The sequence below is a fragment of the Marmota monax genome, unplaced genomic scaffold (genome assembly GCF_021218885.2).
Source record: "Marmota monax isolate L192 unplaced genomic scaffold, Marmota_monax_Labrador192_F-V1.1 WCK01_AAM20220418_F8-fsc00030, whole genome shotgun sequence".
Taxonomy (NCBI): Eukaryota; Metazoa; Chordata; class Mammalia; order Rodentia; family Sciuridae; genus Marmota; species Marmota monax.
In genome coordinates this window covers 3233855-3258770 of record NW_026691988.1, presented here as the reverse complement: position 1 = coordinate 3258770, position 24916 = coordinate 3233855, and the positions used below count along the sequence as shown (strand labels likewise).

The 24916-nt window shown below is 35.5% G+C and overlaps 1 protein-coding gene across 27 annotated transcripts in view; it reads left to right on the top strand.

The window, feature by feature from the left end:
• The window catches only part of Epb41l2 (erythrocyte membrane protein band 4.1 like 2), a 200746-nt gene that overhangs the window by 109727 nt on the left and 66103 nt on the right, over positions 1-24916 (top strand). For all 27 annotated transcript variants that reach the window (XR_006852752.2, XM_046449400.2, XM_058581272.1 and 24 more), the window contains 3 exons: positions 9430-9534; positions 19823-19865; positions 23999-24074. Coding sequence is in view for 26 of the 27 variants with exons in the window: in XM_046449400.2 (XP_046305356.1) it covers positions 9430-9534; positions 19823-19865; positions 23999-24074 (224 nt within the window). In the remaining variant the exon portion in view is untranslated. The remainder of the gene's footprint in view (positions 1-9429; positions 9535-19822; positions 19866-23998; positions 24075-24916) is intronic.

Sequence of the window (24916 nt, the reverse complement as noted above, 5' to 3'; positions counted from 1 at the left end):
CAACTGACATGTATTAGAACAGATAGGATGTTTATTATTGTTCATTATTTCACTTATCCAAAGGAAATTATAATTCCCTGTGTAAAGTTTGTGTGTGGATAGTTATATTTCATGTAGGTAATGGGAGTGGGAATTGGTTCCTGGTGGAGCGACCTATACCCTTGTTCAGTAGGGTGGAGGAGATAGAAGTCCTCCAAGTGGGTAACCTCTGGTCCATTAGCTGATTCTTGTGTCCTGAAAACTGTTGAAAACCTCTGTGTTATAAGAGATAAAGACTATAGCCACCTTAGAAATATGGGATGTCATTATATAGTTATAGATGAAAGCTTAAAAGGTTAATGTTTTATCTTTTAAAACTAACTACAGCATTTATTTTCTTTGTCTAAAAAAGACCTCTTGCGTGTCAGCTTTGTGGCTCAGTAGTAGAGAGCTTGCCTTGCTTTTCACAAGGACCTGAGTTTGATTCCCAGCACAGGAAGTTGGGGTGTGGTGGGGGGAGGGCATGTCTTAGATTTCGATTTGTGGTTGGTAGTGTTTTTGTTTATTAATAATGTTGGTAGCAAGATTTCAATTGTGTAGATTTTTGAAAATTTCCACATAGCATAAAGATGAAATGCATTTTTCTGTCCTGTTTAAACTTAGTTGCCTTAAAGATGAATTGTGCCTCTATGTCTTCTAGGAGTTAATTCAAGTATGTATGATTTTATGAAAATTGAGCCTGTTTACTTCTAGCTTTGCCCAGGGTTTCCTTTAAAATAATTGCAGGGGAGGCTGTAGGATACCCTTGCAAGCCAGTCTAGTCTAGTGTTCTTTTAGTTTATTTAGTAGCAGCTTGTTAATTTTTTATTGCTAGCACCTAAAACTACATTGAATAATTTTTTCTGTTATTAATGTCAATAATACTGCAAAATTCCTCAATATTCTTCCATAATCCTTTCATTCCTGCAGAATGGAAAAGAGGAATAGAGATATTTAATGAACTGTGAGGAAAAATTTCTTATTCTTTACAGTAATTTGTAAGAAATATACATGTTTACATAAATCTCATCCATATATATAAAGTATTTCTGATGAGTGAAAATTGTTTGAAAAAGGGTTTTCAACTGTTTATGAAAAGGAAGGATACTGTATATGTGTATGTCTATGTACATTTATATAGATACATTTTTCTTTAACATATATATATATTCATGTTAGTATTGTATATATAATACATATATTTATCTTTTCAGTAATTAAAAACCTTTTTTATACTTAATTCTTATTAAAATGACAAAGGAAACTTTACTGAAAAAGTGTTATTTGCTATAAATGGCTCATTTACTTCTGGAATTGTGTTCTGAACACATGTGCAAAATCGTTAGCTGGGTTTTCTTTTTTGCTGGGATCTGAATGAAACTTGGAGCAGATTTGTGTTCACAGCTCTCAGATTGTTAGGAAAAGAATCTGATAAATCATGGCATTGGACTATTTGGGACACTTTCTTTCCTCTTGTGTATTATTATTTTTTTTAAATTTCTTCCACCCACCATAAGAATATATCAGTTGTAGTGTTTGCTCTGTGCATACCTTTCTTTCTTTGGCCTTTTATATTTGCATAGTGTAGTTTAGAGCTAGTGCAAAATGCATAGCTCTGTGACTGAAATGTATGGATTGCATTGTGCACTTCCCATCACTGGCTCCTCAGCATACAATAACTGCAGTGTGGAGGGACCTACACGGAGACAGTAATGGGTTTTTATATGGTGTGTGGCGTCCACTGCAATCTGCCTGGTAAGCAGTTGCAGAAATTCCTCCAAGTTGAGAGGGCTCCAGAAATGTCATATTTTGGCCTCAGTAATGAATGCCACAAATAACAGCACAGTCACGGGGGACTTTGCTCAGCGTCTCAGATTCTAGCCAGCCTTTCTTTAGTTGGGTCTGCTTTAGATTTTTTTTTTTAAAGAAAATTTCCAAAAGCTAATCTTTCAGCATTTGAATCAGATATTTTAAACCCATTTAAATCATCTTGCTTTGTCTCTTTCATTTCAATGTCTCTAATGTATTAAGCAGTCTTCCCTCCACACACACAAAAAAAAAAAAAAAAAAAAAAGGTGGGGCGGGGAGAGACATACTTGGTACTTGGAAGGTAGATCAGAGTACTCCTCACCCCAACTTACTGATTTTTGTGTTGCTGGCCAATGGCATAAGCTGGGTTAGGGAGAGGCAGATGGCAAAATACATTGCTAAGCTTGTTTGCAATTAATATACAAGGTATAGTATGTTTTTTATTTAATGAACTTAGTGCTAGATTAATAGAACAGAGATAGTTTGTTCTCTGTAAAGTTTCTACTGTAAGAACAGCTATAAAGCAAAGACATGCTTCAGATGGCATGAAAAAATAATAGTGAAATTGATGTCTTAGTGAAGGAATGCATAAAAACTGAAAAACCCCACTGCTGTTTCTGCATAAAGGAAGGACATGGCCTGCTCTGAGAGGAGAAAGGGACAGATTGGCTTTTCTGCTTATGTCATTCTTCTAATTGCCCCCATACCCAAATATTTGAAAATGCTCTGACATACTAAGGAAGAGTTTATATACAGTGTACAATTTGCAGATTTGTGCTGGTCTTCTCCCAGAGTTTAGTTGGCAGTGTGTTTCTTTCTTTTTTGTTTGTTGGATCTTTTTGTTTTTAAATATGTTTTTAGTTATACATGGTCACAATATCTTTATTTTGTTTATTTATTTTTATGTGGTGCTGAAGATCGAACCGAGTACCTCATATGTCTGAGGCAAGTGCTCTGCCATTGAGCCATGACCCCAGCCTGGCAATGTGTTTCTTGAATCTCCATGAATTAGGATCCAGGAGGTTGTGTATGACTGGAGCAATTCTAGACCCTACCTTGCTAACTGTTTGGCTGACCTTAATGACTCTGAGCCATTTTGTCCAATAGATACCCATTGGCCTAATGGTGAGCTAGTTAATCAATGAGTTGGTGTTGTAGGAAGCATTGAAATAAGATACAATTAAAGAACTTAGTCACCAAAAGTAATTAAAATCAAAAGGAGTAGGATATTAGAGTACCACACATGGAGTAAAATTCTTTTTTCTTTTTTTATTGCATTTCATTATTTTTACATCTTTTTTATTATTGGATTTTAATTATACAGAATAATGGATTCTACTGTGGCATATAATATACTTTGAAAAATTGGTTAAGCAGAAAAATGAATGATAGGGAGATATTGGAATAGCTTTCATAGGAAAGGAGAATTTTCAGAATTTGTCTAAAAGAAGAGGTAGAATTTTGACACTTGGAAATGAATCAGAATAAAAAAAAGGAATTTAGGATACATCTTGGTAAGTGAATGTTTTTCTTTTTCTGGGGTCACTGCCCCCAGAATGCTATGACAGCTAATGAACTGGCAATATATACTTGTATCTTTGAAACAAGTTGTAAAGCAAAAGATGCATATAGACTGAAAAACCCCACTGCATATATCTGCATCTTTTGCTTGGTTAAAAAATGTATATTTGTAATTATTTTATGCAAAGAAGTAAGGTTGTTGCTTTTGTAAGAAAAAAAAAAACAATGATAATAAGAGAAAATTGTCTTCCTGGATAGAACTATAGAATATTAACATTTATGGATAACACAAATGATAATTTATTTAAAAGAAGTTTAGAAAGTCAGAATGAAAGATAAGTTAAATTCTCTGTAACCTTATTTCTTGGAATTGGGCAATTGCGTTAAATAACTGACACCTTTGATAGAATCATATTTAACATCAGTTATTTTTGGAGCAGCTCAGAAAGGTTCCATGATTTCAGCAGGTTTTTAGTGAATCCATGAAATGTGTCAAACTCTTTATTAAGGACTTTAAAGACACTTTATTCTCTTACTACTGTCATGAAGAGTGAGTATTTTTGTGTTAAAAGAAACTTGAGTCATGGAGAAGTTACTTAACTTGTGTGGTCATTAAGAGTTGGCACAGGTGGTTGCACCTAGGACAGGGATTGTACTTGCAGTTCTTTCTTCTGTGTTGTTGAGAATGGAAGGATGATAACTACCAGATCTGAGAGGGGAGGAGGAACCATTTTACTTTGCATGCCCCACCATGTACCACCATTGCCAGCTGCATCTTGTTCTTTCCCCTCAAATGCACATTATAATATGTGGAATATGTTTGTGAAGGGTGTGAAGGCCAAAAAAGTTTTGAGCTTCTGGATGTTGTTGCTGCCTAAGCATACTCAAGCAAGTTTGGGTGCAGATTAATACTATACAATATAATAACTTGGGGCATTAATGTGTAGTAATTACTGTGTCTCCTGAAAATTGTTAAGAAGAAATATGTTACATATTTTTTGGCCTTTTTGTATTAGCTTCCAAAGCAGAATCATTTTGGGTTTCTTAGGAGTAACTTCTGGATTTTCTTTTTTTCACTCCTTTTTAATTCCCTGCTTCATATTTCTTTCCCTCTTGCTCTGATGGCTTTTTTAAAAAAATTTCTAATCGTGTTTTTAAAAAATTGTTTATTTTTATGTGGTACTGAGGATCTAATCCAGGACCTCACATGTGCCAGGTGAGCGCTTTACCGCTGAGCCACAACCCCTATTTCTCCTAGCTTTTAACAGTGCATGTCAAAATCTTTTGATATTAACGAGTACAAATAATTAGTAAAAGAAAAATGATTGTAGGTTATGGATTTTATTTTCTTGTCTCACTAGAAATCTATTGTGTTTCCTTGATTTTTAAGGCTTATGTTTTTATTAGCCATTCTGTCTTCTAATATTACCTCTCCCTTATTGCTCTATTTTCTTTTAGGACTAGTAAAATATCTACAGATCTTCTTATTCTACCTTCCATATCTATGAAGTTCTTTTCATATCCCTGCCCTGCTTTTCCCTACATTTGAGATCTGTCTTCTAGTTTACTGGTTTTCTCTTCAATGCTGTCATACTCTCTTTTGGATTATTATATTGTTATTATAGTTATTTATAGATGTTTAATTTGATTCTTTTAAAAATTTGCTTTTTGACAGTCACCTTTTCCTTAGTAATACTTTAAAATATCCTTTTAACTGCTTTAAACAGATGAAACTACTTCTCTTTTTTTTTTTTTTTTAATACTTGATGATTTCTGAAGATCTGATTCTGATACTGTGTCTAACTCTAAATAATGGTGGTAGGTTTCCTTGTGTGCTTTGTGAGTTGTGCTTATATTTATTGGTACTTTGCATGTGGGAACTATTTGATTCTGCCAGGCAACTGGGCACATTTAGTCTTGTGCCAGTTTAAACTGAATTCTCTTTTGACATTTTTAAATCAAGCAGGTAATGTTAACACTGTTTTTCAACTCTGCCTGAAGGCCAGATGATGATGATTCTCTACCTCATTTCTTGAAGGTTTGGTCATTCTGTTGTGGACTAAATTAGTCTAATTAAATTGTGGACTGAATACTATATTAAAAAAATATAGTAGGCTCTTTAGTGAAAAATTTTTGGAAGAACCACGTTGAATAAGACAAAAAGGTGGTTTTTTTTTTTTTTTCTTCTTTTTCTTTCCCACTGCAGAACTTCTCAGAGTATTGAATAAGTGAATAGGACTTGATGCTTAGTAGTCATATGCAGTAACCAGAATTTTCCTTATTCTACTCCATGGCTCTTTTTGGAGGTGGGGGGTATGCGTTTGTGAAGCATTTCATGGGAACAGTGAGACCGGTGAAATGATTGGTTGTTGAGAGCCACAGCCAGAAGGGGCCCCAGCAAACTTCCAGCTGCCAGCTGATGATTGGCTCACAGCGGCCCCAGCAACTTCTAGCTGCCAACTGATTGGCTCCTCTGTGGTGATGCTCATTGCCTGCCCCCCCCCCGCCCCCCCGCCCCTTTCAGACCATGGAGCTGCTCATTGGGGGACTTTTTGGCTCCGCCCATCTGACCCAGCCAATCAGCCTCAAGAGCAGGAGGAGGGGGGGGAGGTTGAGAGGCTTGTGGGAAGCCCGTGGTGGCAGTTGGGCTCTGAAGGTTTTCCTGAGGAGCTGTGTGGTTTGGTGTGTGTGTTCTAAAAATAAAGTTCGTTTCTTTTGACAAGTGGCTCCTGAATTGTGCCCAGCCAGACTGCTGCATTTCATGGGAACAGTGAGACCGGTGAAATGATTGGTCTTCTGGAATCTTTGGTTTCTGCTGAGTGCCTTTTCACTGCCTCTCCCTCTGTTTGTAGCACTCTGCTTACTCCTTGATGTGTGTGTGTGTGTGTGTGTGTGTGTGTATCTTTTACTTAAACTCCCTCATAGAAGATGTGATTGTACCTGTGATCCTTATCCCCAGAATAAGACATTCTCATTGGATAGAGCTCTTGTATCAGGCTGCCACATAGGCCATTGGTGAGTTTTCTTTGGACTAGTTGGATCAGGACCCTAGTTATTTCCAGAGTGGTAGATAAATAGGGCTATTTTGTTTTGTTTTGTTTCCTATTTTATTTGTGTCTGCCAGTTGAATATAAATTTCCTGAAACCATGTATGTTTTCCTCCTCATTATTTCTTCACTGTCAACATAGAAAAACGACATGCATTAGATGCTAGATCAATATGTTGACATTTTAGCTTGACAAGCCTTCATCATTATCTGAGTGTAGCTAGCAGTCAGTATTGCATTGCTTGTTCATTATGGATGATTTCATTTTTTCATCTTAGTGTACCCCCCCAAAATCTTTTGAACAGAAATTGACTATGTCAAGCTCGATAAGTATCCGACGCAAAAAGTTCTTACAAATATCTGTGTCCTCTACCCCATAAAATCATTTTCTTTTTTAAGACTCACTTCCAGTGTCATATTCTTGGTGAAGCTGTGTTTTTTCTCAGTTACTTATTCCATTAGTGTTTCCACAGCACTTGGTACACACATCTTTCTGCATGTGCCTAATTGTTGCATTTGGTCTTAGAAGTGAGATGCTGAAGGGAAGCTCAAGTGATAAGTCCATGTAGACAGGATCTCATCAAATGTTTTATTTTATTTTAAAAAAATATTTATTTTTTAGTTACAGGTGAACACAATGTCTTTATTTTTATGTGGTGCTGGGGATCAAACCCAACGCCTTATACATGGTAGGTGAGTGCTCTACTGCTGAGCCACAACCCCAGCCCTCATCAAGTGTTTTAAATAAGTATTTCTTGGAGACAGAAGGAGAGTGGCAGAGGAACAGTGTGAGCACCTGGAAGATATTTTGGTGTTTGATAGGTGTGAGCTAGTGAGACAAAAGTTGGGATCAGAATTTGGCTATGACCAATTAAGGTACTTTGATATATCCTGTCTCATTGGGCTAATTTGATTCTCACAGTGAGCTGTGAGGTAGTTCTTATCTGAGTTTTACAGCTGAGGAGATTAAGTCGCTTCCCCATTGTTATACTTGTCCAATAGTAGAAGATACTACAAAACGTTGAATGACAGAGGGACCTGGTTTCATGCCAGCCTCTATGGTGGTGCTGGTGTCTTACTGCCCAGCTGATTCTAATGCCGTATCGGTGATGAACTTTCTGATATTTTCTTTCTTGTCAGTTAGGGGAGTTCTGTCATCTTTTTGAAATGGAAACTAGGGAGAAGATATGACTTATTAATAAAAAATGACTTTAAGCCACAATTGGAATGTGTTTTCTTTTTGAACTGAGGTATGCTTTTATAAACATTGAGTTGTCTTAAATATTCTTTTTACCTTAATTTCAAATAGCATCATAACCAGTTGTTATATATTATGACTTAAATTTAGTACTTGCCACTCCTTGCAGTAGGTTCTGTTATCCCCATTTCACAGATGTGCAAAACCAAGGCCAATAGAAGGGTCTTGCCATGAATCATATAGCTTGTAAGTAATAAAGATATATTTAAACTTTAGTATTAAGCCCACAGTATCCAGTATTCTTATCCTTTACAGCCTGTTTGTATGTACTTTAAACATATTGACATAAGCGCATAGCCATCTTAAACAGACTTCATAGTTAACTATTAAATCCTCATTGTGGTTTGTAGTGATGTATATATAGTACATTGCAAATTATGTTAAAATAACATAATTTATGTGCTTTTTCCTTCTTCCCTTTACTTTTTTTGTAATTCTAATATTTAGAAGAAATACAACTATAAAAGTTTTAATACTAGAAGTACCATATTCTCCTTCTCAAGATATATATGTATGGGGAACATAAATTTTTACACACTGGATGAGCTAACAAGTGTACATTTTATAGTGAAGGGCATTTGTTTTGAGGGAAAAGTCTGATAGCTTTTTTTTTTTTTTTTTTCCACTAGCAGTCCAGTGATGGCTTAGTAGTACATCCGGGAGTAGGCATGTGTCTTGCCTGACATCGCAGTTGGGGTGTTCCAGGGGTGTGCATCTTCACTGGAAATGAATCACCACTTTATGTTTTGCCACAAATCAGACAATGAGCTTTTCTTCTGAGGCTTTCAAAGCCTTTTGCATCTGTTGACAGTAGATTCTTAAATTAAAAAAAAAATCTATTCAAGGCAAAAATATGTTAAATCCTCAGAAGCAGTTGTTTTATTATCCCTGGTACCAGGTTGGGGCTATAGCTCAGTGGCAGAGTGCTTGCTTGGCACACGTGAGGTGCTGGGTTCTGTCCTTACCACCACATAAAATAAAGGTATGCTGTCTACCTATAACTACCAAAAAAAAAAAAAAAAGAGTGAATACCATATTATTCTCTAGACAATTGTATACAGAGGCATAGCTTATATTGAAAACCTTGCAGAAATGTCAAGGAGCATGACTAAAAATTCAAACAAGAGCTGATGGGATAAATAGGTTACATTTAGTAATAGGGATAAATGATTTTCTTGGGGATAGTATACTTTGTAGACATGTGATGATCACCTTTAGGTATCAAGGGAAACACTTTGAACAAATTTTTATACTGATTTTAGGAACTCTGAGCATTTTACTGTTTTAGTCCTTTTCATGTTTATATAATAGAGTAGCAATAAAGCAAAGGGAATTTGATTATTTATTTATTTGCCAGGGATTGAACTGAGGGGCACTCAACCACTGAGCCACACCCCAGCCCTATTTTTTGTATTTTATTTAGAAACAGGGTCTCGCTGAGTTGCTTGGCGCCTCACCGTTGCTGAGGCTTTCTTTGAGGATCACGAGATCCTCCTGCCTCAGCTTTTGAAGTAACTGGGAGTATAGGCACGCACCACCATACCTGGTTCATATTTTTATTTTTTAATTCATACATTGCGTGATGGAAAGACTATAAAGTAAAAAAATAAGTCACTTTTTATATTGTTGAAATATTTAGAAAACAAATGTTTGTTTTAACTTATAGTAAATCATGCATCTGATCTCATGCCCTTAAATACTGTGAAATCTTTATTACTTGAAAAGTAAAGATTCTTTCTTTCTTTCTTTCTTTTTTTTTTTTTTTTAATTCTCCAGAAACGTGCTAAGGGACAGGTGTTAATTGACAAGGTATGCGAACATCTCAATCTTTTGGAGAAGGATTACTTTGGACTTTTGTTTCAGGAAAACACTGAGCAGAAAGTAAGTGATTTCAACTTTATTTCCTTTTAGAAAACACTGTATTTTTCCTTTAGTTTTAAAGTAACTTAGTGTTTATTATAGTGTATTTTATATTTATTATAAAAATTTGGTAAATATATAAAAATGATCTTGTTAGAGAACCACCTACAACTTTTTAGCTTAGGTGTGTGTGCTCTTTGCATTTATATCATGAGCAGACACAGTTGAACATTTTGTCCTATGTTAATTATTTGAGAGTGAACTGATTTTAAAGTTATCTTAAAATTTTATGTTTTGAATCCATGTAAAAACTTGGGGAGAACGTATTTGAAAAATACATATATTGAAGTAAAAGATTTTCAGTGTTGGGAAAATTGATGTTCTAGCATAAAGTAAGGACTTTTAAAAAAATGGTATTATCTCAGTCATGCCGTATTCCTAGATTTTGGTGGTAAGCATAGAGGCTGATCAAATCCATTCATATTTTCCACATATAGATATGCAGTCACCTGCATGCTAGATATTAGGTAAGACAGAAATGTGGAGGAGATGTAGTGAAAGGAATACCAGGAGAAGAGTGCCTGAGTGTGCTTGTTGGGGAAGTTCAGGAGAGAATGTTGGCTCCTGCTATAGCAGGTGTGTGAGAGGTAAGGTGCTCTTGTTGGGCCATTGGAGACAAATAAGGAGGTAGGGGCCAGCCTGCTTAGGGTAGTAGGTTTGACTAGCCATTGAAGACTCTAGACATCTGCCTGATATACTGGGAGTTGATTGAGATGGGTTTTTGCTCCAGGAGTTTCCCAAGACACTAAGCAAGAGCATCATGGTGATCTGATGCTTAATGCTAATTCCAGGGAACTTCAGTACTTCAAAATTTCATAAGTGAACTAAAGAGGAAAATATTAACTAGTCCTGGCAGAACCAGAATTAACCTGTAGTCTTACAGTAGATAAATAAATTTTTCTCTTTACTCCTACTTTACTTTGAGTCTTGGGATTTACTTTGGTTGAGAAAATGCTGAGTATAGGAGTGAAGAATAAAAGTTGTACCCTAGGGAGGAAGCCCTTTTTTCTGTTAGATAGTGACTATAGTCAGTGTGACCATTATGTCCGAGGATGCTCAGAGCACTTGGTCACAGTGAAAGGGATTACTGTGTAAATATCTAAGATTCAAACCACAGTTGTCAGAACAGAACAGTCATTAGAGGAACATAAATGTGAATTTTGTTATTTGCTTATGTACAATCTTTGTTTGTATTTACATGTTCCACTAATAAAATATGGTATGCTAAGGGTAATAATTTAAATTTTTTCAACTTGCATTGTTTTAAATCACTGATACCTAATTTATAGTTTAATTCTATGTTTAGACTAAAGACAATTAAATTGTATGCCTGCCTGCTAAATAGTATGTGAGTGTACTTATTAGATCTATGTTTAGAAGTCTTCTGCAGAAGTAGTAATCCATTTGTCTAAATAAACTTGGTGCTCTTTTAAGACTATAAATTATAAAGTGGTCTTGATAATGTTTCCAATCATGGGCTCATTTGTTGGCCCTCAAATCTAAGAGAGAAAGTGGTAGGAATTTGGCTATTATTATCTACTTTATTGATTTTAGGTTATATATTGGTGGATTCAGTGGAGTAATTAATCTTTGTAAAGTAGGGAGACAGTTCAGTATTTTGTAAAATATGAAGAATAGCATGTTAGTAAAAATGGGATATACTACATTAAGAAATCTAGTATTTCTGGAGCACTAGTTTTGCATAAGAAGAAATACTATTTAGAGAGTATGATTTGATAATTCACACTAAATGTATCTAGTCTATATCTTACATCTGAATTTCATACCCATATACTTACTAGTCTAGTGGATACTACACTCAATTGTTTAAAAGCAAAGTGGTCATCTTCCTCTTAAATATCATCTATTCCTTGAAGAGTTGTTCTAGAGTCCTCTTAATTCCTTACTGCCTTCCATTCCTTATCAGTCAATAGGGTCTCTTTCCTACTTGCTAGCATCCTTCTCCTGTTCTCTTTGTCCACAGATTTTGCTTTGGTTTAGGCCTCTGATACCTCTTGTTTTGAGTAATTTATTTCCCCTAATTGGACTAACTGCCCAGGCCTAGGCCCCTATAATCCTGGTATTTCCTGGCTTAGAACCATTTAATGGATACAGTCTCTAAAACCCCTTAGTGTGGTTTATATGGCTCTTGGTCACATGACCTCAATCTGCTTGAGCTAATTCCCAGTAATCTCTTACAGGAAATACACATTGAGTGCATACCAAATTCTTTGAAAAGGAGCATCACTCTGGTATATACTATATCTACTTGAATATACTATTCTTAACATTGGAATGTCCTTTCCATTTCTTTTCTGAGTGCCTACCCTTCCTTAAGAGCCACCTTATGAATCCTACACGGTGAGGTTTTCTTTGCCTTTCACTACTACCCTCCTTCCTCCAACTTAAGGGAAATTTTGATAGTCCCTCTATCATCTCATTACTTTATGATTGCATCTGACAGTGGGATGATGAAGTCTAACGAAGTTGAGAATTGTGTGGTAACAATAAGCAGGATTTGACTATAGAAAGGGATAGCTGAAGCCAAGGGGTTAATTAATCAAGTCTCATCATCCCAAATGATGAGCACCTATAAAAACTTAAGAAGTTAAGCAATAAATATGCCACTTATGATAACTTCTGAAACAAATATTATGTTTTTATAATTCTCTCCTTTTGAGAAAAGAAATAGGTGAATGATTAGAACATTTGAAAAAGTATTTCATGTAAATATAAAAATATAATGGTCACACTGACTATAGTCACTATCTAACAGAAAAAAGGGCTTCCTCCCTAGGGTACAACTTTTATTCTTCACTCCTATACTCAGCATTTTCTCAAACAAAATATAAAAAGGATATACAAGCTTTTGATGTACTTGTATAATTTTTCTTGAAATATTCCTAGAATTGAAAACTTGGGACTAAATGGGTTAAGGTCATTAAGGCAGAGAATAAGATAAGGATAAGCTTAGGTGGGTTTACTTTAGCATTCTTATTGACAAAAAGATGCCAGTGCTAAATTAGGAATTCAGAATTTCTTATTTTACTTTGTAATTTCTCTTATGAAATGTATGATGAAATTGCTTTGTATTAAATGCACACTTTGTACCTAGGTTTTAAATCAAGAATATTGGGGAAATAAAGAGGTAGGGTATCTTCCAGAGACATTTAGTTTTTAGAAAATCAGTGTTCAAATGTAATTATCAGGGCATTTAATTTTTTCATATATAATTAATTAACTTTTATAACTTATGTATTGTGTAATTTAAAAAATTCTTTCATGCTTATATAGACAAAATCCAGTATTTAAAAGATCTAGGCAAAAGAACTTTTATTCTTCCAGTAAAGATTTGTATGGTGACCTTTTTTTTTCCCCCAGAAAAATTGTTACTCTTAAACTAAGCTTAGTCAATTCTGCTTTGTTAGAACCCCATTCAGTTTCAACAATAGGATACAAGGATGTAAGCTTCTCTTTCTCTTTTTAATACTGACAATTGAACCCAGGGCCCTGTCTGTGCTACTAAAGCACATGCTCTACCACTGAACTGTACCCCCAGCTAGTTTGTTTCTTTTTCATGCTGAGTATTATCTGTATCTGTATTTGCAGAAGTTTCAGATCTTATTTCAACCTGTTGTAAAGTTAAGGTTAGGCAAAACCACGATTATTGCATATGAAAAATTTCCATGGAGAAAATATCTAAACTTTCTTTTAGTTTCAGTATCTTCTATGGTTGAGATGCTGAGTTGGAAGCCCTTCAGTTCATTAAGCATGAACATGTGTCACTGTTAGCATTAGAACTTTTTAATGTCTGTTGAAAACTCTTTAACATTTCCCAAAGTCAAGTATACATTATGTGGCATCATGCAACGTGCAATTCTTTTATAAATAGGATTCCAGGTCCATGTAGTTCTTATATTTATATCTAAGTAGACCCCTGATTTTTGGACTGTCTTCAATGGGAAAATATTGTCTTGGATTTCTGATGTTAATAGAATTTGGCATTTGGCCCAGGCATTACAATGTCATTTTCCTGCAAGCGATATTGAAAAAGGTACTTGTTAGAAATGCAGTTAATATACACAGCTAACTTTAGAACTGAAAACTCAATATTAGATTATTAGCACATATAAACTTGTTTTAATAAAATTCTGTATTTAATCCAGTTAAACTTTATAATCCCACTTTCTCCCAGATGTACAGTGAAGGTTTTACTGTGATATAGAAAGTCTGTAACTTTTCTCTCAACACCAGCATCTGGTTAGAGGTTCTAATAGATCTAATTTAGGTCTAATAAAGTTATGTTAAAGGGGAATCAGTTTAAGTGCTATAGATTTCTATGGAAAATGCAGATTTAAAACAAAACTACCTTTGTGTTTTTAACATTTGGCAATACAATAATGTGAGTTAGGTTGAATTTGTTAATTTCTCTCACCTGAACAAATTAGAGATTACCAAGAAATTTGAGGAAGGCATGGCTAGGCATTTGGAGAAACCTCTCACTCTGGGAGTTTAGGGTCTACCCTAAAAGCGTGGTTAGGAGAGGTAGAGGAGCAATGTAATCTAACACTTGCTAAAACAGCAAAGCAGAGTTTGTTTAGGACTCTCCATGATTGTTCCAGGGACTGACCACTGCAGTAAGATTTTTGGTAGGAGAGGGAGATTGGGCTCAACTCCAAATAAAAGGAGAAGTAGCAATTTATAGTGTATGTTGGGATGTTTAGTGAATAATTTTCTATTATTACTAAAAGGAAATACCAGAGAATTGACAATTACAGGGATCCTTGCCAAATACCCTAACAGGTTTTTGATGACTGCTTGCCAGGTAATTTGACAATGCCTGTGGTATGGTGGTGGATGAAGAACCCCATAATATATCAAGGGTGGGGATTCTGGCTAAACCCATTTATCAGCAGGGATTATTGCTGAAATTGGATGATTCATAGATGGCAGAAGTCAAAACATGGAGGCCTAGTTGGGCAGAGATTTCAAGGAGTCTAATTTTATTTGAGGAGAGACTCTTTGTTAGAACTACAAGATGGATTTTGTGAATATTTTTTGAGTTGTCATTCAGGTCTAGTATGTCAAGGCCTTGCTAAGTAAGGGCAGTTGCAAGTTCAGATGCTGATAGGATGCTGCTTGTTGATACCGATGGCTACTTATTTTTGTCAACTGTAAGGGGTGAGCTAGAGGAATAAAGAGGCTGTGGATCTTTGCATTCTCTGGTGTAACTGCTTAGTGAGATGGGAAGGAGTTCAAAGAAACACTTAAAGTTTGGAATCTGTGCCCTGCTAGAGCTTTCTTCAGAAAGCTGTCAGCAATTACACTGATTTCTCTGTGAAGGCTTAGTGTCTATCTAGAAGATTAAAAATGTCTCTACAGTCGACTTTCAGGAAAAGAAAGGAATTTTTATATGCACAGAAATTTAGGACTATACTACGCAAAGGGTAGTTCAAGGACCAGCAAGTGGTTTTGGCACTACCTAGGAGCTTGTTAGAAATGAAGAGTGGTAGGCCTTCAACTTACATGTACTGAATTAGAACTTAGAGTTTGACTAGATTTTCAGATGATTCTTACTTATATACCTTTGAGTGTGAAAAGCATTGATCTGGGGATAAAATGTTCTTTTAAGGTAGCAGAGAGTTATAGGAGTTTGAAAGGTCACAAATACCAAGAGAGTTGGGGGTCTTAATACCCCCATATTGTTTGGAATCCCAGAAGTGACACAAATATTTATGGCCATTCCTGTTCTGTATGGAAATTTGGACCATAATTCTTTGAGGTTCTTTCCATCAATGGCATCCTCTGAATCATGTTATGATTCATAATCAAGCTTTTATTTTTTATAGATGTTTCTGTCATTAGAAGATAATAGAAAAGGTATTCAACATGATTTTCAGAGGACACATTGAAAATGTTGTAGGGAAAAGTCTGAAGACTTGGTTAGCTAAGACTGTTTCATCCTCAAATATGTATAGGATTAAGAGTTGGGCTAAGGAGTTTTTCTAGTCAACCAATAGAAGGACTTTAGAGTAAAAGCACATATATGCACAGCCACTCATTATGCTTTCAGGTTAAACATTTTTATAACCTTTGAAGGCAGGTGTTTTAAATTTTTTTTTTTGTCATGGATTCCTTTGATCTGGTAAATTCTGTAGGGCTGCTTCTCAGAATAGTGTTTTAAATGTGTAATTATAATAAAGTACACAGGACTACAAAGAAAGTAGTAAATATTTCTCAAAATATTAATAAGAAATTTAGAATAAAGTAATAGTACATGTTTTAATTAATATTAATTCATCATTACCCAGTTATCTTCTATGATTTCAAAATATTTGTTAGCATAAATGATATTTTGAGATCTGCAGCTACTATAATATGATATAGAAAAAATTTATGTTTTTATGGGTGATAGTCATCCTGCTGATGTTAACCACATTTTTTTTTGGTAGTATATTCATAATAGGTGATAATGTTAAATTTCAGTTAGAAGTTAGTAAGAATAAAGATGTAACTCCCCACCCTGCCAGGGTGAGTTCATTACCTCCTGATTTCATGTTCTAAGGTGATTTTAATAATACTGATATTCTAGGACTGGGTTTTTAGTTTGTTTATTTGGAAACCTATTAGAGGATTCCTTGAAACTGTTATTAATTTCTTATTTTACTTGATGTTTATTCAGAAGATAAATATTTCTTGGGTTTATATGTTGGGTTTGGAGTAGGAAAGACAAGGGAAGGTCGAGAAGGCAACCAAATTGAGTGGGATGTTCCTGCCTTTAAGTAGTTGAGGAAAGTATTATAATTTTATTAAACCAAGATAAATTTTATTGAAATATGCATGGGTTTCAGCTCTTCTGAGTTTTGCCATATTGTACCTGGAAGTAGGAAGAACTAAGAAAATGCTAATTTTGCTTTAACACATGTCTCCTGGAACTATCACTAAAATAGAGATGCTCAGACTTCTTCCATGGGGAGTGTTTTAGGATGTTCTATGTGGGCTATGGGTGAGTCTATCTTTTGATAGATGGGTCCTCATCATCTGGCAAAATCTGGAAAACTGAGCTAGATGATTCTATAACATGTATATAGAAGCACTTAGACTAGTGAAAGGGGATATATACCAAAAGGTGATAAACTAATTTAGTTTTATTATTGCCAAAACTCCCCAAGCAAACAAAACAGCAACAAAAGTCCTGATCTAGTTAGTAAAGATACTTCGGTTAAGCCTTTTAAAAGGCATGCATGTTTAATCTTCAGGAGGCATTTAAATGAATTATTGGTTGAAAAGAGCTACCCTATCAGCTAGATGTTGTGATCCCCATTTTGCATTTGAGGAAATTGAGACTTAGAGAAATGAAGGAATGTGCCCAAGTCATATTCTATAGAAAACCTTTGGTCGGGCCTGGTGGTGCATGACTATAATCCCAGTGACTCAGGAGGCTTAGGAAGGAGGATTCCAAGTTCAAAGCCAGACTCAGCAACTTACCAAGGCTGTAAGCAACTTAGCTTAGACACAGGTCTCAAAATAAAACAGACTGGAGATGTGACTCAGTGGTAAAGCACCCTTGGGTTCAATCCCCAGTATCCTCAAAAAAGGACAGAATTTGACTCTGTCTTTCTGAGTCCAAGGTCTCTATTTATGGCTGTAGTAGCCATATCTTTAAATCTAAAACACGGTGATGATGCACCATGATGTGTCATGGGGTGGAGGAGTGTGTATATAAACATGCATGGCTCCCTATCATTTATCTCATTCTCCAATGTCATTGTCCATCTATTTGTGTCTGCTGCTTGGCCCACCCAGTCTTCTCAAGTGTTAAACCTGGAAAATTTATTTTATTTGTGAAAAAAACTTTGTTTATTTGTTTGCTTATGTATATTTATTTGCAATGGGTAAGCCAGGTAAAACAAATATGTATTTTTTATAATATTATAATGTTAGTTTTATTTGTGAATTTATGATTCTAGGCAGAAAATTTATACACCAAACATTATCTAAGTACTTAGAGATAACAATTCAAATAAAAATACATAAATGATCATAACTTACATTAGGTTATTAAAGATGACCACAGCATGGAGAAGAAGGAGGCGGCAACGTGCAGATAGCAGTCAGCAGGTATTCATTTAGTACTTACTGGTTGCCTAAAACTGCCAAGCACCCTGGAGGGTACCTAATAATATGGTTAGTCTTTCCCAGCTTTTACAAAGGTAGTCCTAGGGAGAGGGAAGACTTCCTTTACTCCTTGGGAGGAATGGGGCTTGCAGTATGGAAGCTAATGTAGTTAGGAAAAGGAAAACCAGGGAGGTTAATGGAAGGAGTCACTTCTGCCGTGCTTGGTTACATAGGGTAAACAGGCTTACCTTATACTTTGAGGTCCAAAATAGGAAAAGAAGCCGAATCAACCTTTAATATATCATGGCTGTTAGTCTTATGGGAAGTGGTCTGAGGATAAGAGTTTAAATTTGGCTAGTGGACTTGTCACTCATGTTTTAGGGTTCAACTGATTTTCATCATGTTCTGCAGTAACTGTCAGGTATTTGTACAAGGGGTTGGTGCTTTAGGTGAGAGTCAGATGGCTGAGGCACAGGGTTAGTTCTTGGAGGTCCAAAATGCTATGTTGCCTTTGCTGTCTTCTGTGGGACACAGAAATGTTTTGCTGTTCTGTCACACACATCTCTATATCAACTCACATTTAATGAGACTGGAGATATGGGAGGATCTGTCTTCAAGACCAGAAGTTTTCTCTCTGCTTTTTCTCCTCATCTTTGTTAATGGTCTGAGGAATTTATTTTTTCTTTTCAATTTGGCACCAGTCGTCTCTGCTTCAGTTTTTCTTGGTATGATTGTTGCTTTCTTGGATAAAAGTGCCACACAATTGACCCTCCCACACCTCTCCCTCGGACTCAGTCCAGTCTGGGCTAGAAGTTGAATGATGTGTTTTTCTCATTTTGGGGCACTCATCATAGCTGGCATTTGTAAGCCAGCTGTTGTGTGGGACAGCAGCTGCAGGGCATGGAAGCTGAGTGCCAGGCTCTTTTCTTGGGAGAATTAGAGCTACTCCCTAACATGGCACTGGAGGTACCATTAGAGGGTCCCACTGGCCCTTCCTATCAATAGTCCATACAGCTGGGACACCAATAATATGAAACTAGACCATGCTGTAGTGGCTCTTTATTGAGAGATTTGAATATCACCACTGTTAGAGCAGAGCCATGTACACCTTGGGTCCTTGCTGCTTGGAGTGCTGGCCATGAACAGTGCAGTAAAATCTGAGGGGGTTTACACAGTTCTGCTTTTAAAGTATACTACTGTAATTATTTTTAACAGTGAAAGGTCATGTTCTGTTGTACCATTTCAAAATATTTCTAAGACAGTAGTTTTTTTATTTCCTAAGTCATAATAAGCATTTTGTTTGCCTTATATATCTGAATAAAATTCTGTTTAAGCACAGATGTTAAATGTAATTTATTATATCTGAAAAATGTACTTTGTATATTAGTAAGGTAAATGAACTTCAATAATGACTTCAGAATAGGGTGGGAGACATATAAAATGTAAATAAAATATATCTTTAAAAATTTTTGCAAGGATCTTTTGCTTACAGCTTTGAAACATTTCGTGTCCAAGAGATTTGAACCTGGTGGTTCAAATTTGATCTTTTTTACTTTATGGTATTGTAGTGGTTTTCTGTCCTTTTCTGTCAACTTTCTCAAAGAGCAGAAGTGAGGGGCAAATGAAAGTGAGTTCCTTATGATTTCAATTTCCAACTTTGAATGAAGTTTAAAAGAAGAAAGGATGTTATATGAAGGCCAGGAAGGAAAATATTGTTTCTAATCTGGTGATATTTCTCATTAACATGGTACAGTTGCAGGGGAGATGAGGCTAAAGGAGGCCCTGGCTTTAGAAGTTGAGGTGATTGTGTCCACATGGGCTATTTGCTGTTAGTTCTGTAAAGTTTACATGTACATAAATTATTTCTCATTATTTGAATAAATGTTTTCAGATCCAAGAGTGTGAGACTCCTGGAATTCACTTTAAAAGTATTTAAAGATTATGTTTCTAACACACACACACACAAAACCAAATCAGTAGTTAGCCCAAGGGAATGCTAGTAGGTGAAACCTGCTTTGAATTAAAATATTTTAAGATGTTTTTGTACTTAAGTTGTGAATTGTAAACTATTCCATTTTGATTTCTGGGAAATTTCTTATGCATAATTAATCCTTTTTCCTCCCTTCTGCAGAACTGGCTAGATCCTGCAAAAGAAATAAAGAGACAGCTGCGAAGTGAGTATTTAAATAATCATACTTTGAAGTTATTAAGTTAAATCTTTCTATCTATCTCTTTCCATCTTTAATAAAATTTATAGGGATTCAGATTGGAATAATAAGACGGAATAGAATGTTGAGTTCTATTTTATACCATCTTAGAAGGCAATGTTAATGATATATTTGTAGAATTGTGACTGTTTATTTTGTCTTTGGCTTAGAACTCCTACCTTTCAGGAGGCTACAGATGAACATTCTTGCACATACCATTTCAGTGTTTACCAGTATAAGGCAACATCTCACCCTTTATTTCTGGGAAAGAATGAGAGGCTGTTTTTCTGCAAATTTCACTTTGGGAAGGCTTACTGTAGATAGACCTGATACTATTGCCTTGTCCATTGCATTTTGGAAGTGTGTGGTTTAATGGTAAGCATATCGGAAGCCCCAGAGGCATACAGGCACATATTCCTAGGTGCACTGGAGTGAGGATTTCAGGGGTGAAAGTCAGTCAGGACCATCTTTTCAGTTCTCTGAGTCATTGCCTCTTGCTTGCTCCCTCCATTCCACAGCCCAAGGCACTTAAGTGCTCTTTCTGTCTGGGTTTGTGGTTAGGCCTGCTTGTTCCTGTCTTCCCACTGCCCCTTTTTTTTCACTGTGGAATCCCCAGATGACTTCCAATGCCCACTCTAACCAGCCTCAGCTCCCTTGAGGCTGTGCTCGGAAAATTGCTTTGCTTGTGATAGCTGTGCCAAGAAATATTAGCACCACAGAGAAATCTCTGATAGGGCATTTGGATACTTGGTTTACTTCAGGGTCTGTGAATGACTGAGCAGAGAAGGCAAGGAATCGTGAGTAGCTGGAATGTTTTAGACTGGAGAACAAAATGTGAAGAGTGGTAAATGCCTTATAGCCCTTCTAAGACTTTGGGCCCCAGAGCTCTCCAGGGAGAAGCTGTTTTCTTGAAAACTAACTGCAAAGTGACCTGCACTATTGATTATACATCCCTACTTATTTATTATTTCATGTCAAAACCCAGGAACAAATCTATGCTTCCCATCTTGCCCTTTCCATCTACCTCTGTCTCCGTATTTATTTTCTTTCTCACTCCTAATTGTTAGTCTTCCTATCATTTCTTTCTGTATTTTTTTTTTTTTACATTTGAACCTTATTGCCCTCATTTTGTCTCCCTTTTTTAGACAGATATATTTATAGCCTTTATTTTTCATTAAAAAAAATGTCTTTGGTTAGAGTTCCTGACTTGCCAATACTGAGGTGTGCCCTAGAATGTGGGACTTTTGATGCTAAAACTGGAACAGTCCTAGGCTCTCTGGCATGGTTGGCCACTCTGTCTTTTGACTATTGTTCCTGGCTTTTTTTACATTCATTTCCTCTCTCCTTTTCTCTGTTTTTAATGTATTATCTTGATGTTTTACCCATTTGTGTTTGTTTCATGATGGAAAGGAGGGGAGGAATAAGTAGATAAATTACACTGATATCATGGAAGAAACTGTACTGCAGTTGTTTCATGCTCTGTAAAGTTCAGAGTTCAGAAGATATAGATGCTTGGTTCTTCCACTTTCTTTGAAACCCAACCTGTCAGGTGACCCAGACAGAAAAAGGACAATCTTTGAAATATGATTGATGTTCCATTGAGTTGATGCCTATTTTGGGTCTCATTTGATTATGTGTGTATCACTATTTTAGAGTCATAGATATTACTTGTTGGTAATCTTTTGAAAGAAAACTTTCAAAAAGTTTCAAAATTTTTGAAAGAAACTTTCCAGAAAAAGTCTTTGGAAAACTTTTAGAGTGTAAGACTTGTCCTGATTATGAATCATGTTCCTATGTTGATTATTTATTGACCTCTTTCTTCCTGTGTTAAGATGGGCGAAAGAACTCTTCTTTCAACTTGTTCTATTAGCCCAGTCTCTATGATGATTTTATTGTTCCTTTACAGTTAACAGGCTGTTTGAAAAGATAAATATTAATCTTTGGGTTACTTTTGACAACCAAAAACTTATTGATTCTTATTTAAATTTTACCTTTAAAAAAATCTTTTTATCCATGGGTGTGGCCGCGTGGCGAGGGAGGCTTAGGCAGGAAAATTGAAAGTTCAAAGCCAGCCTCAGCAAAATTGAGGCGCTAAGCAACTCACCAAAACCCTGTCTCTAAATAAAATACAAAATAGGGCTGGGGATGTAGCTCAGTGGTCGAATATCCCTGAGTTTAATCTCTGGCTATCCCCCCAAAACAAAAGCAAAAACAAACAAACTTTATTTTCTCAAATGTATACAAAGAAGCCTATATATGTAAGGCCTATAGGTGACTAATATATATAAATAATCCATAATTACCTGAACTGTATATGTGTAGCTAGTAAAACCAAAGTAATTCATAGTTGAATTAAAATTTAACTTAATTTATTATTGGTGATTTTCAGGTTTTCTTACCATAAAATATAATTATATGAGGTTGTATATATATGTTAATTGAATTGATTTGGCCATTCCACAATGTACATACATTTCAAATATATTGTACACCATAGAAATGTACAATTTTTTCAATTAAAATAAATTGAGTATTCATGGGTTTTGGAAGTATATCCTCAAATATAAGTTTAATAGAAACATGCCTGTAGTCATATCCAGGCAAGCATATGCTAATGTTAATACCCAGAAAACAAATAAACAAGGGACTATTAAGAAAAGATAATCCAGTGATGACTTTGCTTGATTATGGATTAGCAGTCACCTCAGAAAAGTGCATGTGCATAATGTGTGGACTGTGTTTGACACAGCGCTATAGGCATTGGAACATCATGTTTCTTCATATTTATGAAGATTATATTAATTTACCGTGTTTTAAATGTGTAAAGCAGAACTGAAATCTGTTTCTGGAGTTCAGCAGGATTGATTTTATTAGTGGAATAACGATGTATTGAGCCAAAATCTAACAGAAGTAACGTATATATGTAGTAGCCATTGAGTGAGAGAGAAGATAATGTGCTAATGATGACAGAGGACAATAGAATATGTTGAACAAGAGAATGGAATTCAAAAAATTTTCAAGTCCATAAATTAAAGGTCCTTTGAGGGCCTCAAATAAATTATACACAGAGAGAGAACTTTTCCTGTTTTTGTTGGAAAATGCTATGATCCTGGAGCTGAATTGTACATTCAGGCTAGTGGAATTAATTTGGGTCATTTTAGGAAGAAAATATCTGCCTTCTCCCTTTTCCCTTTTATTGCTCCTGATCAAACCAAAACGTGATATAGCAAAATATAAATTAATGTGTAAATAGCAATGTTTTTACTTTTAGTAACTTTCATGATATAGTTGTTTGACAAGCATTCTTTTTTTTTTTTTCTTCTTTTGATACTGGTGATGGAACCCAGGGGCACTTTACCACTGAACTATATCTCCAGTGCTTTTTATTTTTTATTCTTGAGACAGGATCTCACTGAGTTCCTGACAGTCTTACCAAGTTACTGAGCATAGCCTAGAAGTTGCGATCCTCCTACCTCAGCCTCCCAAGTGGCTGGGATTATAGGCATGTACTGTTGTGCTTGGCAACACACTCAATCTTTATGGCCCAGTGTATGTTATATAAAAATATGTGCTTACTCTACAAAAACTGAGAAATAATTTTATTCTCTTAATTTCACCGTTTACCATGCTTTCCCTTTCTTGGGATCTCTTTGAACACTTCCTTTAAATCTTTAATCATTTCCTGAATAGTTGTTGTGATTGCTTCTACTCCTTTCCCCCCCAACAATGTAGGGAAACTGCCCTCCCCCCCTTCTAAGTGGATGGAGAGTATTTTGCTGCTGAAGATCCTCTGGTTAAAACAGATTTCATCTCAGAACTATTACATGGAGGTTATATTTAATTATTTATGTAATGGATCACCATATACAACATTTGTTGATATACTAATAAACACTTATGAGAAAGTGAACTTATTCTTTAATAGTGGTTTATTTATATAATTGATTTTTGTTTTATTTTTTGTTTCATTTTGGTTTTATAAATGATATTCTTCTAAACAATTCTACAAATTGATTTATACTGAAATGAGTCTGTGCTGTATCATCTTAAATAGTTATCCTCGTATTTGGGTAAATAACCGTGGTGTTTAATAATTGCAGATCTTCCTTGGCTGTTTACTTTTAATGTGAAATTTTATCCTCCTGATCCTTCTCAGTTGACTGAAGATATCACCAGGTATTTTATATTTGCATATTAAAATGAATCTTAGAGCTGTCCTTTATTTCTGTGCTCTGTGGAATCATGGTAGTAATCTCAGGATTGAACATTAAAGCAAAGTTTTAGTAAGTTGGGTTTTAGAAATTTTCTTGGAAATGGGTCCTTTCCTAAATAGTTTTGAAATGTTGCCAGTTGCAAAAATTGTGTTTACTTCTCTTTAGTTCTCCCTTTTAAGTAATAAAATACTTTTAAAAATGGTATTGCTGGCAACTTTGTTTGTAATTTAAATATATGTTCTTCCAGTCCACATAATCTCTGAATGGTTTTCTTGGCCTCCTCAAAAGCTACCCCACCTTCTAAATGTTAAAGACCTAATCACTTTTAGACTGCCAGGCCCCAAGTTAGGGAAGCGTCTGATCTCAGCTGTGCCCCTGAGGCCTTCAGTTAGCACAACAGATTCTATTATATGCTTTTACAAAGACACTGATGTTCAGTATTTTAGATTTTAATACTGAGGTGGTTTTTATTATATGAGCCTGTGTACTTCTCTCTTATTATAAAGATGATATAAGGGTAAATGAATGAAATTATTTTAAAAAGTCAGTTGAACTGGTAGTTTTGTTTGTCCTCCTACCTCCCCTATTTCCCTGCCCCAGATAGAACTAACAGTATGTAAAGGCAATCGCCATTTTCTTTCCATTTCCTTGAAGATTATGTGGACTATAAGAACATATGCTTAAATTGCAAGTAAAGGGTCATTCAAGAGCAAGAGAACATTTACTGATCCTGAGAGTGGCATCTAAGGACAGTGAATCAGCAAGTGCCTTGACATCTTAGCCCTGCTAGATTGGTAGTAAATG